We start from the raw sequence: 23934 nt of genomic DNA, 5'->3' as shown, positions 1-23934 counted from the left end.
AGTGTTTTGAAATGTGGTCAAACACGGTATTTCGTGCTTGAGATATCACCTGATACATATCATCTCTAAACTCAAGCGTAAACGGAATCTGCGTAAAATTTAGCCTTAGGAAAAGATCAAGCATTATTTCGCGACCAACTTCTGAAGCTTAATTTCCTTGTAAATTTCCATGCGTATTTTAAATGAAAAGCTATTCCTGTTATTGGTACATTGGTTGCCAACTTTCAAGACAACAACGGCATATTGACCTGCATAGATATTGTTTTATTAGTGAACACTAAGACGTTACAGACTTCTCATATCCTTTCGAGACCTTGTTTGTTTGCCGTTTACATGGTTTAAATCGAGATGTTACGTTTGGATGCAATGCGCTGATAAAGAGCAACGTACTCAGTGGTGTCACACTATATAACTATATATAGCAGTTGCCTTCTATTGAAACCTCTTTTTCATCAATGTAAAGCCCTTTAGTCCTAACCCACAACTGAAAAAAACAAATAAATAAAATGCTGCGCTAAGGAGAGAAATTGGTACATTGAGTTATAAAAGAAGGAAAGCTACCATTGTTTACTCACCTACAACAAGCAATCGAACCAAATCAAAAACAGGTACACCAAGACGTTTAGTTGCAAGGTTGCACATATAAGACCTTTCATCTGCTTTCTGGATTGCGTTCAGTGAGAACGTGGCCCGTCCAGGGCTACTACCGTTCCAGACTCCACTCACACGTCCACTGTAAGGAGGATCTGTATTTGTGATAGTTGTGGTGTCCTTAGTTACAATTACTAGAAGTTGTTGAAAGACAAAGACTCCATCCTTTTTTGTTCCCCACTGAACTAGGTCCACATTACCTCCACTGAAGGCCCAAGTGAAGTTAACAGAGGATCCCAGAACTCCAGTCACCTTCTTGTTATTATAGGACGAGACAAATTTTAGTCCACACACTATAAATAAATACAATAAAAAAAAAAAAAAAATAGAAATTTACGAGTTACAGTAATTTGAAATAATTATGCTGTCTCTGCTATAAAGATGTGGCTGCAGGTCAACCAGATTGCGTGGCAGCGGTTACTTTCACAAGTGCTTAGCGACCGCTCACCAGTCTCGCTAACCGCGATTTTGTTTTTCGCATCGCGTGGTGCTCAGATATGTAGATCTTGAAAGCAAAATCGTTTACCATCGGAGCGTATCATGTGTTACAGAAGACCTAAACGGTAAGGAACAGTTCTTTGAACTTACTGCGAATTGTTGTTAAGTCTTTTCTAGGGATGTGCTAGGAATGTAAGCTTATTTCGTTTCTTTTACACAGTAAATCCAACCTCGTTCCCAGGCTCGCTCTTCTAGACCCTAATTGCGGCTGGTCACGTGACCACCCAGAATCTGGGTGGTAAAAAGATTTGCTGGGCGGGAGGGGTGGCAGAGTGTTTTAATTGTTGCAGTAGCAAATTTTGTGGGTTGCAAAACCTTGAGCAGTCGCTAAAAACTACCCACTTTATCGGGGTTTGATGTGGAATTTTGCCGTTGAAGAATGCTACATTATTTCTGCCGTCTCCAAAATATAGAAGACTTTCGTTGTCAAAGAAATTGGGCATCCGAATGGAGCATAAACTTTTTGACGGTGAGCACTTGTAAAACGTCACTTACCGAATCGAAGTGAAACCAGTGGATCAGTCTCTTGAATCTTTGAATTCGGAGGTAATTTATTTTCTTCTTTGTGCGGTATTTTCGATGTAAAAAAAGTTTTTCTGCCACATGCACGGCCGATTAGCAGATTATTTTGACTTGCATTTGATATCGATTTACAGCAATGTAAAATGATTTACAGTTTTGCACTTATGTCCAGGATTGAACGCAAGTACTGTTTAATTAGTACTTCATATTTGGCAGGGTTATTTGACATTTTCATATTACTTCATGTTTGACAGAATTGTGTGTGTTTTGGTGACTTTTTACCAATGTGGACACTTTGTGAAGCTTATCATAAGGAATGTGAATCTCATTAGCGTTCAATCCTGGACATATCTCAAACAATGTGCTGTGAGGTTAATTCAGGCAACATGAAACAGCGAAACAGTTTTACTTCTTAGTGATTCGACCGCCTGGAATTGAAATCAGAGTAATACTTCAATACGCTGGAGATATATAAATATATTTTATCTCGTTCCATTTTACTCCTCGGAAGGGTTTGGGGACTGCTCTCGTCGCGCTCGTTTGCTGAAGCACGTTTAATAAGTTAAGCAGACACCGTGAGCAAACAACTTTCTGGCGTAAATAAGGCCACTAGCGTGACGTTTATTTTTCTCAAACATCCTATCTTAAAATAGCAAGCATTTGATGATATCTTCAGCAAAGGTGGGGCACGAAAAAACCGCCACATGGACAATCAGCTCACAAGGTATTTGGCTGGAGCAGGGGAGGTGGAGGGAAACCTGAAAGTTCTGTTAAGCCTGGCGTTGCCGTTGAATGGCGAGGAGGCCGAAATTAACAGTGCACGCGATCTAAGTAATATCAGTGCGCCCGCCCACTTTCATCCGATTGGAGGTTCCTAAGTGATCTGCCATTCCTGCTCCACCCAAATAACCTTGACGTCTATTACCAACAGTCAAGAAAATGGCTCGATATAAAATGACATTATATATGCTGCATATAATGTTTGTTTTTATCTCGTTCCATTTTACTCCTCGGAAGGGTTTGGGGACTGCTCTCATCGCGCTCGTTTGCTGAAGCACGTTTAATAAGTTAAGCAGACACCGTGAGCAAACAACTTTCTGGCGTAAATAAGGCCACTAGCGTGACGTTTATTTTTCTCAAATATCCTATCTTAAAATAACAAGCATTTGATGATATCTTCAGCAAAGGTGGGACACGAAAAAACCGCCACAAGCCACACAATGTGGCCGCCCCACCAAGACGAGAGCAGAACCCAGCCGACGATGAAAAAATGATTTTACCAATTCTTTTATCCGGTTAAATATCAGAATAATGTAAAAAGTGCTTCTAATAAAACCCAAGTATGCCAAGTCTTGAAGCAGCCCAAGTCTGACCTCCGAAGACATGACGTGTCAACTTGTTATTGTAGATCTGTACTGTGGATACGCGTAATTAACGAGCCGCAGCTTCTGACTGCCCGGCATGTTAATCACACTTCAACTACAGCAACTTAAGGCTACAAGCAAGAATAGTGCCACAGCTCATAACTGACTGGCGTGTTAAGTACGTAACGCTACTAAAGGGATACGTATAACTATAGGCATGAACAGTGCCACAGCTCATGACTGACTGGTGTGTCCATGCCATTAGAGACACTACGTTACACTACAGTAAATATTTCATCAATAAACAGCACCTACGCACCGACTAGGACGATAAGAAAGTTAATTAGCGGCAAGGGTGTCGTTTCGGATATATAGCTTAAATGCATCGAACTTCCAGCGACCAAGAGCCCTGATCTGAGAATCGGAGAAACCTAGGTCAGCAGCGTGACAGCCAGCCCCGATGCGAAAGCTGTGGCTTTTGTATCGGCTCGAATCAAGAGCACAAAACGATAGGCAAGAGCGAAGTTGAGCCTTGAACTGAGTTGACGGTGACGGGACGGGATGGTGACGGGACGGTTGTGCAGGCAGAACAGCGGACCTGGCGAAAACAGCCTTAGTTTGCAGTAATCGAGCATCGTCTGCACTGGGCAAAATGGAGAAGCAGGGTCGCGTACAATAATTATGTCCACCGGCCGGTTGCTGGTGTTATGTTTAAAGTGACATAGAAAATCGTCCAGGATATGCAGTACGCTGGAGGTCCCCAGACGATGTATAGCGATCCATTCCAGTGCGGTGCTAAATGCTTCGAAGATGGCACAAGAAGAGGAGCAGCCCATTGGCAGACAACGATCATAATAGTAAAGGTTTTCCCATGTCATGCCTAGCAAAGGATGATCGTCGGGGTGGACTGGGATAATCCGAAAAGCCGATTTTATATCAGTTTTGGCCATAAAGCAAACCCACCCCATGCGTTTGAGCACGGATATAGCGTCGTTGATGGTTGCATACACAACGGAAGAAACTTCGCTAGGGATAGAGTCATTGATAGAGGAACCCCGAGGAAAGGACAAGTGATGGATTAATCTGAATTCCAAAGGGTTTTTCTTGGGAACTATGCCTAAAGGTGAGCAAAACATGTCAGGGAAAGGTGGACTCTGGAAAGGACCGGTTATTCGACCCGCGTTAATTTCTTTGTCGAGTTTATCGCGAATAATATCCGGCTGCGCTATGGCACTCTTTAAATTGGGAGGTTCAAAAACGCGTCTCTCCCCCTCGAAGTGGATACGAAAACCAAGATTAAAACCGCGTATGAGATAAACTTTTAACTGAAAGGGGTAACCTTCTAAGAGCTCCTCAAGTCGATCGGCCTTTACGGGCGTTATCGGCTGTGGAGTTCTGTGATGGAACTTGGGAGGGGGATTGGGCGCGCTTTTGACCCTCGGCAATGCAACGTGTGGCGGGGTGTTTTGCTCCGCATTTGTAGCATTTATGGTCGAATTTGCATCCCCCTCCGCAGAATCGGCCCGACTGAAAAGCCCAACATGTTCCTTTTGGAAATGGCGACTGGTGGGATCGTGGTCGAGTGCCTTGGGGCCTGTCACCGATTGAGGACGTTTGTCGTCCACGAAATGTCACCTTTAGCCAGAGCTCCCAGTGTACTGCATCCCAAGGATACGTGTTAGGAGCAGTTTGCCGGAGAAGGCGAAATTGCTCGTCGTAAAATACCCAATCACCGAATTTGGCGGCTATATCTCTGACGATTTCACAATATTTCATTAGTTTAGGTGCCGCGTGAGGAAATCTGACTACGTATATTGCGACGAAAGTATTAAACGCAGAGATCCATTGATTAATATTTGTGATCTTTTTCGGAGGCTCAGAGGGTTCAAGGGTGAGCTGAGCGCCCAAGCTGGGAGTAGAAGTATTGATCGAGATGGAGTAGAGGTCAGGACTTGGGGCTACTGATAGTAGAAGACCGAAGTTTACGTACTCATTAGCCCAAACTTTGGCCTTAATCTTTTCCGTAACGCCTCCTCCCAGCTCGAGGGCAAGGCTTGAAAAAACTAGTTTTCCTGAATTTTCTAAGGTAGAAGACGCCCCAGAGGAGTCGCGCTTTGTTGTACCTGCCGTAGGGGATGTTATCAATGCCAACTGTTCGGAGACCGCCCCTTCCACCGACACGGCAGTGCTTTCGCTAGCGCTGGCTGGGGTCTCATTTGTAGGCGGCTTTTGTGTCTGCATGGCGGCCTGTACTGCACTGGTTACCGCGGCTGTGATAGAGGCCGTCAGCGCCTCCATATTGACGCCTGTGCTAGGCGGGCCAGTTGTTGCTGTCGATGTCGGGGGAATCGATCGGGCACGCCTAGGGCGACCACGTGTGGCGCTGCTAGTCGGGCGTTTACGAGAGGACATAGCTTTGCAGAAAGTGTAATATATATTCAAATTAGGATGCGAAAATCAATAAAGGAGGGGTCGAGAATGTCCCGGAGAGAAACGAGAGGGCGGAACTAAAATGCTAATGCGCGGAACAATGCAAGGACACATAAGTCCAGAATCAAAAACCAAATATGTTTTAAGCAGGTCGAAGACCAAGTTCCGGATTAAACACAAAACAGAGCAAGGACATTAACCAAGTGCATTGGGCGCGCGATAAGCGGCCGGAAGAGGGTTGTACACTTAATGGAAAAGTCCTGCTATCATGGCAAAAATAACAATACGTGCGTCAATCAGGGGGCAGCAATCAAAGGCAGGAATGTATAAAAATAACACGCTGCCATTAAAATTAAGAAAAGTAGCATGCACCCCATTAACGTAATAGTGACATTAAAGACAGCCGACAAGATAAGGGCATAGTGCAGATTGTCCATGTCGGTAAGATAAACTTCCAATGGAAGTACAAACAGCTGCGGACGCAACACAGCAATAAAAGCCATGAAAATGAATCACGGAACTGGTGACCAGCTTATATAACGAATTGGTAGCTAAATATCATCCAGTAAACGCAAGCATTTGAGTACTGCCCCTCGTAGACTGCGATATAATTTATGTTGCCCCCCACCATTCAAGTGAACGTCATCACGACACAAAAATGAACTCTTTGTTTGCCAAAACCCTCTGTGAGACCAAAAGGATGCGTATGGGACAGGTTCGAGTACCGTTTTTAGGTATTTAGTCAGTAATCCAACATTCTTGTTAAATGGAACGTTGGACGAGGAACGACGGAGGGTTTGGCAGACACAAATCAGGTCCACGTTATACTCGTCGTGCGGTAAGGTAGCTAGATGTTCAAGAGAAGAACCCACAGTAAGGGGGGAGGAATCGACCAAGTCATTTGTCCCTTAATGACACTAAAATCATATTTTAAAACCTCGGCGATCGTTCGACCGCCGACACCGTGCCATTTGCAAATGAAGTCTGGTGTCGTTATGCCAAACTTTTTAGTGTACTGATGATCCCGTGAGTGAACGATTAGGTCGTGAAGGCGACGGATAAAGGAATGGCCCAAAATTAGAACACGTGCTTTTCCCATAGCAAAAATTAAACGGCAGAATCTAAATCCCACTCAGCAGGTTAACAAACGGACAAAGAAAGGGAAAAGAGAACTATTGTACTTACCTAAGAAACCTGAAAGTTCTGTTAAGCCTGGCGTTGCCGTTGAATGGCGAGGAGGCCAAAATTAACAGTGCACGCCATCTAAGTAATATCAGTGCGCCCGCCCACTTTCATCTGATTGGAGGTTCCTAAGTGATCTGCCATTCCTGCTCCACCCAAATAACCTTGACGTCTATTACCAACAGTCAAGAAAATGGCTCGATATAAAATGACATTATATGTGCTGCATATAATGTCTGTTTTTGTTTGACTTGTGTGAAGCTTAGAATAAGACTGGAGAATTCAAAGGTGTATTTGCCCGTGTGTGGTTTAATATAGCGATGACAAGCGATCGCCTTTCTTTCGCTTCAGTTGAGATCGACAAAAATTATTTGTTGACTCTACCCCCGTGGAAAAGTTTGTGTCACAGGTGGTCACGTGACCAGCCGTAACCAGGATCTTTCAAAACGACCAAGAGAGGCAGAGGTGAGAGAGCCTAGGAACGAGGATGGGTTAAATCATGCACCCGTGTAATTAAGAAACCGACTTGTGTCAAGAAGTGTCCTTTACCTGCGCAAAAACATCGTTTTAGTCGTGGATACGCGCAACCTCGTACCTAGGGCCTTCTCCTCGACGATTTTCAAAATGGCGGCTCGTCGGGAGAAGACCCTTGGCTACGCTGAACTAACACCCTTGCTGATTGGCCCATTCATACAAACAGGCTGATTGGTTTGAATACAGTCATCCTAAGGAAATATGGCGGACACGGCGAGTGTTTATACAAATGAGAAAGATCTTATAGGATTCGATTTGAAAGGTGAATCTTTTCCATTAGATTTTAATTTAAAAGATGTAATCTATACCATAGAAGTGGAAATAAGCGCGGGAAAACATAACGTTTAACGAACATTTAATTATGAAGTATAATACAGAAATGCCGACAGCCAGCGAGCTGCGGCTCGCCACAAGCGGTCTTTTGTGCTGTTTTTGCTCAGCGGCGGATACCGCCCCGCCCTCCTTTAGCTTTAGGTTACCACTGCTGCTGTCCTATATTCATGCACAATTGGATTTTCTGCGTACGGAAACAAAGTAGAGCGGGATAAGAGAGTTGGACGCGGTTGTTTATCTGTTCGAATTTCAAATCTAAAAGGAACTTTTGCTCTTTACTGACCCTTGTTTTTTCTACGGAAAATCGTTTCTTTTTTCTTGTGTCCGGAAACGTATTCCTTAAAAATAGACTTACTGTCTGTATTAAACCGGTTCAGGTTTATTTCAAATCTTATTTGAAATACACTCTTTTTCTAATAATAATGATAATATATATTGTTTTTTCGGCTGAGGCTGAATAATTTTATTTTTCTGCCGATTTTAGGTTGAAAATATTCTTGTAAATATAATTTCTTAGATTTTAGCTTATGAAATTTCTGTTGTCAAATGTATTTGGTGTCTGGATGGTATTGAAGTAATTTTAGAACCAGCCTGCAGGCATTAAAGATTTCTCGAAACAATGTACATAACGTCTTGCAGAAATGTTATTAGCGCTGGCGTCAAATATATGGCTAGTGCTGTTATTGTTGCTTTTTTAGTATTGTATTTACGAATTTTCAACACAAAATTATATTCTTTTCAAAATCTCAGACTCAGCCTCAGGTTTATTCTTAAAATTTTGCAAATTTGCGCCTTGATGTTCTTATAAAATATGTTCTTATAAAAAGAGTGTAGGTGATGGAGATCATTAATATTTATGATATTTTCAGAAAGATCTAATTTACAAATAAATACAGGGGAAGCGATTTGAATTTATTGCCTTTTTCCAGTCTGGCCTCCTCTGGTCTCCCCATTGGAGAAGCGAGATCTGAGGATTTAAGTACCTCTGTATGGATGTCAAAAAGTGCTGCAAATAAATTGCCTTTAATTACCATCTTAGCGCTGGAAAGGGCCAATAAGAGCTGTTATGAAAAAGGTTTATGGGTGATGACAAATTTTCAAGAGAATCTTACTTACCACATGAAGACAACAAAAATAGATAATCTATGTACTGCTTGTGCTACTTTACAATACTTTAACTCTTTTATTATATTGAATATACCATTTGTTTCACAAAATTCATTGTATACAGAATTACTGCTGGGTAGTGATTTTTCCTCGCAGTTCTTGAGTTAATTGTTGATTTTTTTGTTTTTTGATTTTTCTACCAGTCAGGTAAATGGGGAATCATACCAGTGTCAACAGTGACTTCTATCTCGTGATCATAACAACCACGGCAGAGATGCAACACATTTTCCAGACACTGAGAAAAGAGTCCAAATTATAGCACAAATTAAAGAGTCCAAATTATAGCACAGCATAACCACCTTAAAACTTCAGAAGCAAACGTCCTTTTGTACGATAAGGCAATCATTGGACTTGAATAGGTTGTCACAAAAAAAGCACAGTGGCGGATCTAGGGGAGGGGGACGGGGGGGGGGGGCTGGCCCTCCCTTATTTTGGGTATAAAAGAATCGCAGAAAAAAGAAAAGCCGGCAGGGCAAGCCAAAAAAACAAAAAAACAAAAAACAACCGCCCCCTCCTCCCCCCCTCCCCCCCTCTCCCCCCTAGCTCAAGGTCTGGATCCGCCACTGTTGCATATCGCTAATCAGTAGAGGATAGTTGATGTGATTTCTCAACACAACCAGAACACAACATAACAGCATATTTTATTTATACTCGATGATCTGGAGCTTCACCTTGTTAGGCTCCTAGCTTAAATAGCTGATGCATCGAATTTAAAATAAAATGTTTGTACAAAGGATTAAAACAACAAAATTCAATAATTTTAAGAAAAAAACAACAACAACAAAAAAAGGCATTGATGAAGGAAAAAATTATTTTTTTCATTATAAATAATTACTCACAATTGGAAAGTAAGAAAAGACATGCTTAGTCAAGTTCAAGTGCATATTCAGATTATGACAAGTGAAGCCCATTGTTGACACAATGCTGATGGCTATTTGGGACCTTTTCCTAAGGTAATGGCAGTATCAATTCCATAATTCCATTATTTTCATCCATAACAAGGGAGAGGCTGCTCTTCTCCTGGTTGGAGAAACGCAAACACAAAAACTACTGCACTACTGTATGGGGGTAACAACTTTTGTTTATTTTAGAATGTTTCTTCTTGCAGTTGGTGCTAGCAGCTTTACTCTGAAAATGTACACGCAAATCCAAAACAGTTCTTGAGGGCTGATCAGTGTTATAGCATTAAAAATGAAATTAACTCGGCAAGAATGAGAATCAAAATGATGTGTTGTGACGGGTCAATATAAAGTTGGAACAATAAAGTACTTTCCGCTGCTTTTAAGGTACATGTACTATTTATTTAAATTTTATGCCAGTGAACAATAATTAACAACTATAACTAATTTCTTGTGATCAACTCATTCTCAGTTACATGCATTGAGCCATTGATACATGTATGCATATACTTCATTTGGAAAGGAAATGTACAAGACATAGCTCAGGCAAAAATATTTACTAGAACAGGTTTGATTTCAGGTTAACTTTACTCAAAAAGGGTTTAAATAATCAACAGGATTTAAAACATTGCGCAACAAGAATGGCCATTCGGGTAGATAGAAGTAAAATTATTGGCTTAAAGTGCCACTAACCACAAAAATTTTTTCACGAATATAAATTTCCTTTTTCTCCTGATCACCACTGCGAAAAAATTATCGTTGTAGCTATTTTTGTTAATTTTCTATGAATTTTTAAAGTTTGCAAATTTGCACTTTTCCATGTTCACGACCGAGGAATAGCGGAGAATGGGACGAGTTGGCTTTTGACATCACTTCGGGAATAACAATATTTTGTTTCTGAAAAGAATGTATGCGAGCATGCAATAGTGTCATTAGTGTGTGCATGTGTCAAAATCGTTGCAGAATGCAAGGAAGATATGTTGTTGGAGGCTGTAGCAATACAGGATTCGTAGAATAGAGTATTCCTCTTCATTCAATACCTGTATCTCGATGAAACTCTATTAGAAACGAGAAAAAGACCAAAGAAGTGGGCTGATCTGCGCGAAGCTAAAGCCGGGGAGCCATTGAGGATTTCTTCGATCTCGGGTTCGCCGCTACTGTAAAAAGCTAGAGATTTTCATGGCCTGTATATTCTTCTCTATCTCTAGTGGAAAGCTTGAAATTGTCAAGGTATTGCATAAGACACGAATTTGGGATAAGCTGGAAGCCATCTGACTATTTCGAGCGCAAACGATCCTCCGAGTCCCTGACGAAACTATAGCCGACGAAATTACACGGTAAATTAAACGCATTGCGTTTTGAAATAGAGACTTGTCTAAACGAATAGTAAACGAAACCTACGTTCTACAACGACTCGAAGAAGATTGTTGAGGCTTCGAACTGGTGAACTAGCTATGTATTTGTTGATTTTAATAACACACGCACGCCGGAGGTCGCCTGTAATCTGGCCGTGTTTCTCAATGGCCATTCCGAATAGAGAGTTGTTTTGCTCTTTGAGCTTCGTCTTTGAGGAACGAAATACATCTAAATTACAAACTTAGAATGGATCAAGCATTTATAAATATATGAGGAAAGTGAAACAAACGATTAAGATTCGACTCTATAGCTACCGACGGAGATTGTTGTGCTGAAAGAAGAATGCCCTTGTCAGTCAACCAAAACGCAAACTACTAAGTCGAGGACTTCCAGGTTATTAGCGTGCGTAAAATGGACATTTCATTCAAAATAAAGAAATGTATTCATTTAACTGAAAGTATGCTGAACCTCTTTTCCAGATCTTATCGAAGGATTTTCCATGATTTCACGAGTACGGAATATGCAAATTTGCGTAGCTTGTGTTCGTACACAGTAATTGAATAGGAAGTTTAAGCAAATCACTACAGCTGGTGCTACTACGGCTGCAGTGACCGAAAAGGTCTGGGGAGAGTACGTCTCAGTGGCTTGCCAAATTTTATGTTTAGCAGGCAAAGCGAAATACAAAGATGAAAGAAACATCGGCTGAGGGGTGTAAAATCTCTTTTATTTAGTTTCTCTCAGCCAAATGGCTTCGGTCAAAGGACAACGGCCGTTATTCGCTTTCCTGGGACGAACATGCAGATTATTTCTGAGCGAAAGCGAATGCCATACACTTTGTACCATAACAATTTCATGGATGAAATATACAATTTCAGAGACAAATATCTCAAAGAATATCAAGTAAAGAACACAAATATCAATACTCAAAGAAGCAAAATAGCACCGTATAGTCATCCGGATATAAAACATCTTGACTAAACCCTCAAAGCAAACGTAACCGAAGAAAAACAACCACGTGCTCAACACGAATATTTTACTTGACTCACTTCGCCATTCCAACACCTTTGCCAAAACTTGTCGTAAATTCAGGATACTGATTTACAAGCTTATGAGAGGCAACCTTGACACAACCTTTGACTTAAATTGACTTTAAAGGATATAGTATCCAATGGAATTCTTAAGATGCAGAGATGTCCGTTGAAAAGGGCCAAAGAAGCGAAATAAACCCGACGTAGTAGCCACTACAGCAAAACATCCCGACTCGCGCAGTCAGATTTCAAGCTACGGCTGGATGCAAGATAGATAGATAGATAGATAAACTTTATTCAAACACGATAATAATTAAAGCTAAAAGCTTGTGAGGTCGTGTATTTAAATTTTAAATTTAACTTTGCTGAAAATTTAAAATTACGATTAAAATGTTTAGATTACAATTCCTAGATTTACAATAAAATTAATTATTTAATTAATTGCTAACTAGAACTATTACAAAGTTAATCTACTATATGTACATGCATATACTATATGTACATGCATATACATGCATATACGACGTACATGCGCAGTGTCTCATTTTGGAGGAAATTTACTGCCGGCAGCCGTATCAGCGCCAGCCGTAGCGATTTGCTTAAACTCCCTAACATGCATATACTACGGTCGGTCGACAATAACGAAGCGAAAAGTTACCTCACCTTCGAATATTGTTTGTCGACATCTCTGCTTATCTCTTATGTTAAAACTATTTTCAATCATTGATCTGGAGAAGTAGGCAGGAGTGGAGTACGACTACATCGCATTTAAACTTGTACTTCGGGGAAATTAATATTTGAATGTAAAAGTGTTTTGACACTCCGAAATTTGCACGTTCCGTAAAGTCAAATTACCAACTCTTCGTGTTCATTGACATCTTTATAATTCTTTTAGAGCTGTAAGCTAACTCTTCAGTCATTGTTTGAACCTTTATAACCCAAATGGACCGGCAAATTGTCGATCCCGGCCTAAATATAATTATACAACGCGGCGATCTCGACTGGCGACCCGCACTTCGAAAGGGAAAAAAATATGTACTTCGCAGCCGTCCAAATCGTAGCTAGACTCCGAATTGTAATGCTAGATGATACAGTTCTTTCACTCAAAGTTCTTGTCCAGTTTCGATAAAATATAAATCACAAACAACCCGAAAATGTTTTGACTGCCCTAGAAGCTCAGTCAAAAGTCTCTTGTGTGTCTTAGCCCGGTTCCCGAAGTGACGTCACTAGTAGCCCGACCCAGATCCCGCTTTGCGCGGTCTTGAACATAGAAGTCACGTGTTTAAAACGCCTGTAGAAACGCAGGGATTTTATCAATCGAGATAATTTTTTCGCTGAAGTAATCAGGGAAACTAGTAGATTTTATTAAAGGAAAAAAAAATATTGGGGATTAGTGGCACTTTAAGTTCAATGGTAAATAATTAAATTTAGTGCAACTAGGTCTCGTTGCTACGTAAATAAAACTTATACCACTGTGTAGTTCCCTTAAGGTTACCGTATACCTTCAGGGGTGTCTCGCGTGCAAGCGATGTAGCGCGTCCGGTTTAAACTGGAGATACCTAAACCCCTATATCAAATTAAAGCTTATAGAGCTGGCTATCAAACTATACCAAGAATTTTGAAATAAAATGAATTGTCTAATTTTTCACGACCACTAACTGCGAGCGCCCGAATCACCTTTCGAAAGCTACAAGTCAAAGCGAATTTTGTTTTTCGCCAATTTAATTTTTTCCTCGGTTTCAGGGCCCAAAGCGCTAAAAAAACGTATCTGCGTTTTGCCATATTCAATTGCAGTAAAAAGTTACAGGACTTTTTCGAAATAGGATTAAAAAAATGTGGAGTGATCTAACAATTCGCAGACACGTGTTTGTAGTTTATATGTTAAACTAGCTACTGTCCAAATTTGAGGGCAATTGAACAAATTCTCTTTGACTTGTAGCTCTTTAAAATGTCTCCTTCTAAGAAAAGTATTGTTTCGAGAAAAGAGCGCTGAAAAAATTTTCTTGCTTCGCAAACAAACTCCGCCCACTAACACATTCAACTGGGTTCTTACATAATTGAGCCAATCAGCGCTTGGAAAGTTTACTTCCGTTCGCCTCCTGGTGAAATCTACGCGCGCAATCTTCGGACAACCCTGCTGTTTCGCATTGCGCTCAAACCGGAGACATTTCTTTTGCTGCTCAACTTTTTTTCTTGAAGCTAATGTAGCAAAATGGGAAAGATAAGAAAGAGAACGACCACTAGAAAGCAAGCTAAAGCGGCTGGGCGGAAAAAACAAGAAAAGGAAAACGCGGCAGCTTTACATGAACCGATAAACTTTAGAGAGAGAATGATTATGGCGATGGCAGAAATCGGGTATGTTTCACTTTGTCCTTTTTATGATAATAATAGTAATATTCTGCTGTTGATAGAAATAATTTTGATTGATAAGAAAGCCTTTCAAGTCTAATATCACTGCCGTATTTGTAGGATGAACAAACATCCAGCAATCGAACCATTCGTTCATGCGAAATGGCAAGAACTGTTTCGTTTATTTTTGACAGATTCGACGGAAACTTTTTCGCTGATATGTTGGAGAAAAGCACTTCGGATCGGATGAAAAGAGGCAAGCCAGCCAGAAAGAACAGGTACTATCATTACTGTTCTTGGGCGCACGCGCTAATGGTAAGTAATCAGAATTCTACGTGGAGGTACGTAGACTGAAATAATCCTGTCTTGGACTGCCCACAACTTTTTATGATTTAATTTGTGGTTTCAATTATCCTTGATTTTCAGCGCAACGAAATTGGACCTGAGAATGCCGAGTATGCCTTTCCAGAACTGGTACTCAATTTTATCAGACATCTGGTACCAGGCAACATAAAGGACGAGATTCGCGAGGTAAGTCAGTTATTTAGTGCATTTGTTTTGTTGTTGTTTGTAAATTAAATTTGTCCATTCAAACTGAACGCTGAGTACACATTGAAGATGTTGCTGGATGCTTTCCTTTTTTCATTCGTTTGTGCAGGCACACGACGGTCAAAAGTAATTTGATGTAACTTACATATTTTGGGATGTTTGGGATCCCCTCTAATTTGATTCTTTGAATTCATTACATTATATGATAGCACATATCTTTCTGTCTATTCAGGATGCCTTCCAAGTAAACCTACAAGACTTCTGTAGGATCATGGAAATGAGGGAACTAAATGCCTGATAAAACATGTCAAATAATTAAAGTAAAATTTTATCATGTCCAAAGGAGACAATTCTTTATTTAGGGACTTTTTAAATTTGTGAGCTTATGTTATTCATTTTACAGTTATATGGAATTTAAAATAAAAGAACCTTCCTTTCTTGACCTTGAATGTCTAGAATATGACCACACATACAAAGACTGGATATACTGATTGAGAACCTTTTCTAGTGATCAGTCAAAGAAATAAATAGATTTAATAAAAAAAGGTGGCATTTATGTATCATTATTAACTGGAACGTTCTCTCCATAGCAGATTCTCCTTGTCCCTTTTGATACTTAGTTAGAAGCAAAATAGTTAACAATTTTCCCTCCTCTTACAAGGGCCATTATGGAAATATCAAACAATAATAATATTATAATTTATACAAACATTCACATGTGATAGGCAATGCCGAAGTGGCACATTGGTTAATACTCTGTACAGCAAAGAGAGATGTACAGCTGTTTCTAAAGAACCTGGAATGATGTTTCATGACGTTCCGTTTACAAGTCAATTACTTCTATTTGGCAAACGAGGGTTAACATATATATTCTTAACGTCATGGCTAGGCAATTATACCCATAGACACATAGTCACAGTTCCATCACTACAGCTGAATTGCTACGGCACAAGATCATCAGTGCTGCATGTTGAAAACACACAATGCTGCACTGTGGACTGTTCCCTTATATGGGCTATATAGGTATGTGCGGCGCAAAAGGGTTTAGTTTTTCATCCGTTTTGGTCATAAATGGGGTATCGATTTGGTCATTTTGGTCTTAAATGGAGTATGGTTTTTGCACTCTAGTCTTGAATTGGGTATGTTTTTTAGAAGAAGCTACGATTTCATTATTATCGATGAGACCATAAACAGAAGCCCTTCAAAAATTATGTTTAGGGCAGCTGTGGCAGCCGCAACGGTCATAAATAGGGTATCGCATTTTTGGTCTGGTCATAAATAGGGTAGGGAAAATCGCAGAGTTTGGTCATAAATATTTTCTGGGAGTTTTCTGTTGCATGCAATCACAGTACAAATGGAACACTTACCGCTACACTTCCGTCATGATTCTGAAAACAGTTGTCGTCATGACGAAGATACTACTCAAGAAATTCACGTCTGGAAATCTTGCCATTGTTTCTCTTCTCCTCCATTTTGGAGCATTCACTGCACGAACTACTTAAATAAACAACGTCCACAACCTTTCCAGTTTCAACCGATATTGCAGCAACAATTCCATCGCGCGCTGACCAGCCTCTGCTGCTCCACGAACCATCCAAACTGGCACCAGCATTTACAACTTTTTCCCTCAGTCTTCGATATCTCCAACGTCCCTCAACAGCCTCTTAACTTCAAAGGCGGCCTCATTTAGTTCTTCTTCGAGCAGGGTTTCTGCAGCTTTCAAAATCGCTTGGGTGTGCCGCGACCAGGGCTGTTTGCAGACGGGATCTGGTAGATTGACAATGCTGCAAACCCTTTGAGCGGCGGAGTAACCATGACCAATTGACCGAAAGGCCAAAACGATTGCACGGTTCAACTCAAAATCGTGAACTCTTTTGTGAGGTGTGAAAACGTTTTAGATTCTTATGAAATTTACAATCGACGCGTTTGCACTGAAGAGTCCAAATCTGTCCCTGGCCGTTTCTTGAACTTTTGTCTTCAAGGAGTTGAAGTTCTCCGGTTTTACAGTCTCTGCAGATGGCAGATTCTTTCAAAGCATCTTGCAGCAACTGTGCATCGATAATATTCAGTGAGTCCGACGTATGGTCGTTATCGCATTCATCAGAAGAGTCACTGCAGTCAGCAGCACTTTCATCGCTATCAAGTTCCCAAAACGATACAGTGCCCTTCTCAGCTCTCGACTCGATCTTTTGCCGGCTAGAACCCATAGCCGTAGCTTCAAACTCGGAGTCGGAATCGTCAGACCATTCCTGCTGATAGTACGACCCTTTATCTGACGCCGCAAGGCCAAGTTTCGCTTGTTCGCTCATTGCTGCATTTTCATTTTTGGTTCGCTTCTTTCGCTTCTTCGAACTTGTCCACGGACATTTCCGTGGTCCAGGTTTATTCATAACTATAACTAAAAAGAATTATACTCATGGAAGATGCTTAGCGGCTGATCAACTAAGTAGCCAATTCGTGGCATCTGTATAATTCCCGCGAAAGTCGTCTCGGTTGATTGCACAACGTCATTGAGCTGTCAATCAAAAGGGAACTTTTACTTCCGGCGAAAACGTGAAACCGCGATTTCTCCGCCAATATTTAGTCTTTTTCAATAATTTTTTTTTTAAATTAGAGATCACATTTCGACCGATATTTTGACCCAAAAATCCAGATTTGAAGAAAATTGTCCATCTGAAGGTATACGGTAACCTTAAATTTCACACTCGTCTAGAGGCAAATTCGGCAAGATAGTTTCAAAACGTTTTTGACAAGTGTTCAGGGGTCTTACAGGAAATCTTTTGTTTTCAAGAAACTGAATTTTTCATGAACATCGCCATATTTTAGGGTACCATACCACCTTAAGCTCAATCAGAATTGAGAGTTACATAAAAACTGAAAGAACGACAAAAAAATAACTAGAATCTTTTTTATTTCAAATACGCACAGTCTCTATGTAAGCTGATCACCCGACAGTGCAAACAGACAGCCTACATTTCTGATTCCTGGATATAATTTGACCTACCGTAGCGCTACAGGTTCTTTAACTAAGCGACTTTGGCTGCCATTTTGTTTTGGTCTACTCAAAATGTCATGTGATAAAGACTTTTTGGAGATTTTGTACCACGTGACCCGGCCTTCACCAGGGTCGGCGAGCCGCCATTTTGAAAATCGTCGCGGAGAAGGCCCTGGGGACATGGTTGGGATACGCGAAGCGTAGAAACGACTATTGTTAGTCAATTAGAGCGAGTCAGGGCGGAGAGAAAGGAGATGAAACAATACCGAGCAATGCCATGAAGCAGAGCTGGGGAGAGCTTGAAAAAGGAGGCTACAGAACTTGACAAGTTATTTCGCGCGTCGAGATGTGCAGCCGTGCAAGGAAAGTCACATGATGTTCAATGTGTTTAGAGATATTACAGTACGCTATATACAGCAGAAGAGATGGTTGATTCGTTGATCTATCGAAAAGATTAGTTCAGTTCGGTCTTCACTACTTTTGCTGCAAGTATCTGCCTGGAAGACTTAGCCAGTGGCCGAATTTGCGGTAAGCGACTGGTCTAATGTTATGGCGTTTTCAAGTGTTTTCTATACAAATTATCAAATTGCCTTATCTTCGACAGGTAGTTACTCAAAGTCTTCCTGACTTGAGGCCATGCTGCGAGACAATTTTTTAAATCACCTCGTATTAATATGGCTCATCGCTAAATAACAACACCTGAGTCGCTTTGTGGAAATTGTTGTAAGTTGCATATTGAAAACAAATAGTTTTCGCTAACCTCACGGACTACAACCTCACGTCTAAAACTAATCAAACTGTAAGCTTATTTGTAAACACTGCAAGGCGAGTTTTGAATCTTTTTTTCACAGGCGCTCGCCTCATAGGCTCGATTTCCGCCGCTTTCTCGAGTCCGGTCTAAGTCCGGGGGAGGAGCGCAGGCTCCTTTCCCGAACAGCGGCTGGTAATCGAGCCTACTCGCCTCATAGACTGCTAAAATTTCCTCCTCTGTTGTTGGAAACCAAGAAAGGTCAATTAACGATTTTAAGCCGAAGCCAACAAAATTTGCTTGTTTGTGGCGATCTGCAAATTGTGTTTAGAAAGTATGGAATTTCCTCGTTTTGTTAGCTCAATTTATTCGGTTTGGTGAAATGCTTGGGGGTTGAAGGCTGGTAAAGCCACCGCAGATAAAATGACTGCAAAGCCGTCGGCAAAAATAATATTCAAATCTATGCTTAAGCGTGAACAATTATTTAACTTTAGCACTCCAATTTTTTTTTTAACTTCTGGAGTGTCGTTTTCAGGCTTGTAAATGCATTTCTTGGCTTTAGTTTGAATTTGTATCCTTTCGTTGATAATTTCGGTCATGCAGGCTTCATTTAAACGGGATTTGCTCTTTGATTCTCAGATGCAGTGATATATGCATATTGTGTTTATTTAGATTTCCTCTTGTCCAGTTAATTCGGTTTGGTGAAATGGTTAGTTGAAATGTCGAGATTATGTATGTAAACCCTGTCTACACATGAAGCTCTACTTTGATTTTGATTTTCTATTTGATTTGGTCGGGGGCACATGGCCCCTATTTTCCTTTTGAGAGGTTTTTGGAATTTACATGTCTGGCTTTGGTTTATGTACAGTGAGATATTTTGTACAAAGGGCTATATTCAGTAATGAACAATGTAAATTAAAATAATTTAATATATACTTTAGGGTGAAGAAATCCTCACCCTGTCCATTTCTCTGTAATAAAAATATCATTTACATACATATAAAAAATTTAGTTGGTGACAGCGTTCTCCTCCCTCTGCTCTCTCGCTCCCCCTTCTTCTTTGCTGCTCTAATAGTTTCATTAACTACTTATTTAACCGAGAATGATGTCTTTACAGGAAAATCTTAAACCGAGACCCTGCAGTATTGATCGAGCGACGGCAAGGTCAATGTATGGTATTGGATTTGGCCAATACCGGTATAATTTAATTTTATGAAGTAGGTTATTCATTAACTCGCTCATGGACATTAATGCTTGATCATATGATAGCTCATCAGTTCTATTCAGACAGCGTTCTAGCTTAGTTATTTAGTATTCAGTTTTTATTTAGTCTTTTTCACCTTTCACTATGTCCGCTAAAAGTAAGAAATCCACCAAGAAGGTAAGTGGATCAAGCCCCTGGCTGTCTTCTTTCGGTGCGGAGAATGATCTCCCCGCTAGCTTGCTGGAGGTTTTGAAAGAACACGACATAACTTGTGAGGAGATTGTCGTTGGTCTATCTGAGTGTGATATCGCCGACCTGGAGCTCTCCGTCGGCCACAGAGTGCTGCTTCGCCGTGCAATCGCGGCTATAGCCTCCGACAAACCTGCTGCCGTTTCTGGGAACACTACGTTGGAGCAGGACAAACCCTTCCCGACCACCGTGCCTCTCAACATGGCATAGGAACTTGCGATTATTGAGGCCGTTTTTGGCGCGGGTGCCCGACAAATTTACGCTCGAGGCCGAAGTCACTAAGGTCGCTTTGTCTGCCTCTCATGGACATTAATGCTTGATCATATGATAGCTCATCAGTTCTATTCAGACAGCGTTCTAGCTTAGTTATTTACCCACCCACACACCCCGCGGGCTGCATCGTTTCGGGGTGCGCCTTCGGTTGCCCCCCTTCTCGATGTTGCTTTGCTATTTCCGGCAAACAAGAAAGGTTACTTAAGATATTGTATGTAGTTGTTGTTTATTTGATCGCGTGATTGCGTTACAAGTAGAATTATATGGCAAGGCTGAGGTTTGAGATTTTCCCGTAAAGATCGAACGTTCGAGGTTAATAAGTAGTCGATTACGTGGCCTAAAAAAAATAAATCAAGACAAAAAAGCCATCTGTTAATTGGAGCACTTATCTGGCCATGCATTCATCGTTACCAACTGCACAAAACAGGTGAACTAATGCATATTAAAAGAATTCTACATTCTCCTTGTTTATCGATGACAAACAAAGTTCACTTGAAATGTTATTCTTGTCCTATTTTATGGGAGAATAATGCCCTAGAATTAGTCAATCAGAGCACGCGTTATACTGGCTGCAAACACGAGCCATATAATAAATGTGTGTAAATGATATTTTCATTACAAAGAACTAGGCAGGGCGAGAACTTCTTTGCCCTAAACTTTTTATATGGATTTAAATGATATTTTTATTACAGAAAACTGGGCAGGACCAGAACTTCTTCGTCCTAAACTTTTTATCTGTATGTAAATGGTATTGTGTTTTAGAGAACTGGGCAGGGCAAGAACTTCTTCACTCCAAATGTTTTATATGTATGTAAATGATATATATATATATATATATATATATTTTTTTTTTACAGAAAACTGGATGGGGCAAGAACTTCTTTGCCCTAAACTTTTTATATGCATGTAAATGATGTTGATATTTTTATTACAGAGAACTGGGCCTTTCATCCTAAATTCTTATATATATAAAATGGTATTTTAATACAACAAAAAGAAAGAGAAGAGATTTCTTTGCCCTAAATTTTTTATAATCTATATATTTTTTTGGAAGAAATAACCTAATAAAGTTTCACACACAATTTTGTTTTTATATACAGTTGAACCCTGCCATTTCGAACCCCCAGGAGAAACGAAAAATAGTTTGAAATAGCTGATAGTATTTGACTTGAGTGCAAATCCATTAGGGATATGGTTTTGAGTTCAAAATAACGCAGAATTCAAAATGGCCGAGTTCGAATTAGTGGGATCAAACTGTAGTACAGTATAATTTTTTTTGTAAATTATGTCAGTATATTAATAGGATATAATTATTGTTTATCCATTCTGCTGTAATGTTATTGATGTGTCAATTCAAATTTATCTTGGCTTGGCTGACCAATGTACCAATGCCTCATAACCTTTCAGTAGGTTACCCAAGTTGTATAGTAAATGAAAAATACTTATAGCTTCCTGATATTGCTTCCTTCCTTATAAGTTAATTTTTGCCATTATTTAGTGAAAAAAAAGTAATAATTAAATGTAATCCAGTAACAGTTCCTGAGTAGTAGGGAATGAATCTCATTATAGGGGAGTTCCTGTGTGTGAGTGGAGCCCCATGCCTTCGAAAATGATGTAAGCCATCGATCTAAAAATTAACATAGGTGCATCTTTGATATTGCTCATCTGTGTTATGGTTTATTGACAGCTGTCAAAACAAGGTATCCACTGACCAGTATCATGTGACCATATCACGTGCTCAGGTTTAGAACTTATTGAGGTTACGATTTTTTAAAAGTTAACAGCTGACCAGGTACTGGTTTTTCGATCGCAGGCTCGAGTCAGGTTATTACTCTGGGAAAGAAAGAGGGAGTACGTGTAAAGGCAAAAATTTGGTGTGGTTAACCTCTGGCGCGTTGTGGACTTTTCTTCTGATATATTCCTTGTACAATTGTCCCTTGGAATGTCCTTGATGTACTGCGTAGGTAATTTTTACAATTTTTAAGTTACGCTCATAGTGGGTATAGTTTGTTAAAATTTAACCGGAAAGAGTAGCAAAACCACACGCTGAACAATTACATGCTCATAATTGATCACATTTTGAGTTTCTGATCCAAGAAAAACAAGTCGTTTTTTTTTTTCTTTTATGGTTAATTTTTGGAATCAGGAGCTACGCTTTTAGGCTTTGCTAAATCTATATATTACCTGGTAACAACAGCATTCGGGCTCTAGCACTGATATCGCAAAGATGTCCCATCAAACAATTGCATAAAGTACATCGTGAAATTTACACTAAAAAAAATCGAGATTACAGCTAGGAGTTCGAGACAAACCAAGTTGAAAATAGCGAGATTCTACTGTATTAATTAACGTCGAATAAATACGCTAGATGTCACTCTACTCGTCGCGAACCATCCTACTGATATCTACGGACTTTCTGATATATATGATATATAATAATATCGATACGTCTTGTCCTTTAGTTCATAATGAGTGCAGCATTTGAAACGCTGAAAGTCGCTTCAGTCGAAATCATCGAAAGTATTAGCGGAATTTTCCTGCCAGATCGAATGAAACAAGGAACGTCGACGAACGTCGTCTTGAAAATTACATATTTTTTCCTCCGAGTATGCTTTGGTTATTTCCGCTTGGGAAACCAATCCGTCTTTGACCAAATCGTACAAAGGTAAAGTGTTAAACAGAACTCTGTCTCAAGAATACTAACTTGTTTGTAGTACTTAGTGTATTCTCTAATCGCAGGCTGGTTACACAACCAGGACAGCATAGAAGTTTGACCTGGACTTTTAAGTGACCCAGACGAAATAATACATGATGGGAAAATAAACACATACCTGCACGCAGAAGCAGCAGCAGTGCAAGAAGACCATACCAGTATATATATGCACGTATTCGCAGTGACTTCTTGAATGTCATCTTCACAGTCAAAGTTGCGATTCATGAGTAAGATGTCTCATTAAACAACTACTTTCGCATCCCCAACCGAGAATTTACCTTTATGTATTGTGTCGTGTAGCTCCGATCAGCGCTCTCAGTGTATCGCTGAAAAGCTGCACGTGATTAGTGAGGTCAGCTTTAGCGGACGTTTAAGCTGGGTCCCGCTCTGTAATCTATGCTAGTCCGCGTTGTTATTGTTAAGCATTTTGACCCAAGCCACGATTATATACATCCTGGTCATAAAATGCTTTCGATTGTTATACTTAACAAATTAAGAAGCCTCGACTGTGCTGTCGTGAAATGTAATAATGTCGTGAATTGTAATACCTGTCGTGAATTGTAATTACACTTGTCGTGTACATGTATTGTAATACCTGTCGTGAAATGTAATAACAAGTGTCGTGAATTGTAATAACGCACCTGTCGTAAATTGTAATAACATGCTGTCGTGAAGTGTAATAATCCGAGCTGTCTTAAATTGTAACAACACCCTGTCGTATTTTGTAATAGGTCGTGAACCTGAGAACGAGCAGTTTTTCAAAAGCGTGTTTAGTCTTTTCAACAAATAACGTTTAAAATTAATGACGGTGGTGATGGTGATGATGACAGTGAGGATGAGGATGATGATGATGATGGTTTTATGTGAATTGCAATGCTGTTTATCGATAC

General features: G+C 40.2%; 2 protein-coding genes across 3 annotated transcripts; both read right to left on the bottom strand.

Annotated features, from left to right (window-relative positions):
• Positions 1–550: 550 nt before the first annotated feature.
• Positions 551–23295, bottom strand: LOC145492075 (uncharacterized). 2 transcript variants are annotated; one of them, XM_081471394.1, is made up of 3 exons: positions 23163–23295; positions 852–944; positions 551–746 (listed from the first exon to the last, which is right to left on the bottom strand). In XM_081471394.1, the coding sequence occupies exons 1-3, from the start codon at positions 23242–23244 to the stop codon at positions 568–570; spliced, it is 354 nt and encodes a 117-aa protein (XP_081327520.1). In that variant the 5' UTR covers positions 23245–23295; the 3' UTR covers positions 551–567. The 2 variants fall into 2 exon arrangements, with proteins under 2 accessions (XP_081327520.1, XP_081327519.1); XM_081471393.1 differs by having other exon boundaries at positions 551–944.
• On the bottom strand, positions 1410–7363 carry LOC145492948 (uncharacterized). The gene has a single exon (XM_081472325.1). The coding sequence runs from the start codon at positions 5445–5447 to the stop codon at positions 4389–4391; it is 1059 nt and encodes a 352-aa protein (XP_081328451.1). The 5' UTR covers positions 5448–7363; the 3' UTR covers positions 1410–4388.
• Positions 23296–23934: the final 639 nt, after the last annotated feature.

Source organism: Orbicella franksi, chromosome 7, assembly GCF_964199315.1.
Source record: "Orbicella franksi chromosome 7, jaOrbFran1.1, whole genome shotgun sequence".
NCBI lineage: Eukaryota > Metazoa > Cnidaria > Anthozoa > Scleractinia > Merulinidae > Orbicella > Orbicella franksi.
This window is presented reverse-complemented; position numbering and strand designations above follow the sequence as displayed.

Bases quoted from the DNA above. Each gene is read 5' to 3' on its own strand.
- LOC145492948 (XM_081472325.1), bottom strand. From the start codon at position 5,447: ATGTCCTCTCGTAAACGCCCGACTAGCAGCGCCACACGTGGTCGCCCT.
- LOC145492075 (XM_081471393.1), bottom strand. From the start codon at position 23,244: ATGACATTCAAGAAGTCACTGCGAATACGTGCATATATATACTGGTAT. The intron at 945-23,162 runs GTATGTGTTTAT...ATTTATTTATAG, and splicing joins GCTGCTGCTTCTGCGTGCAG to TGTGTGGACTAAAATTTGTC.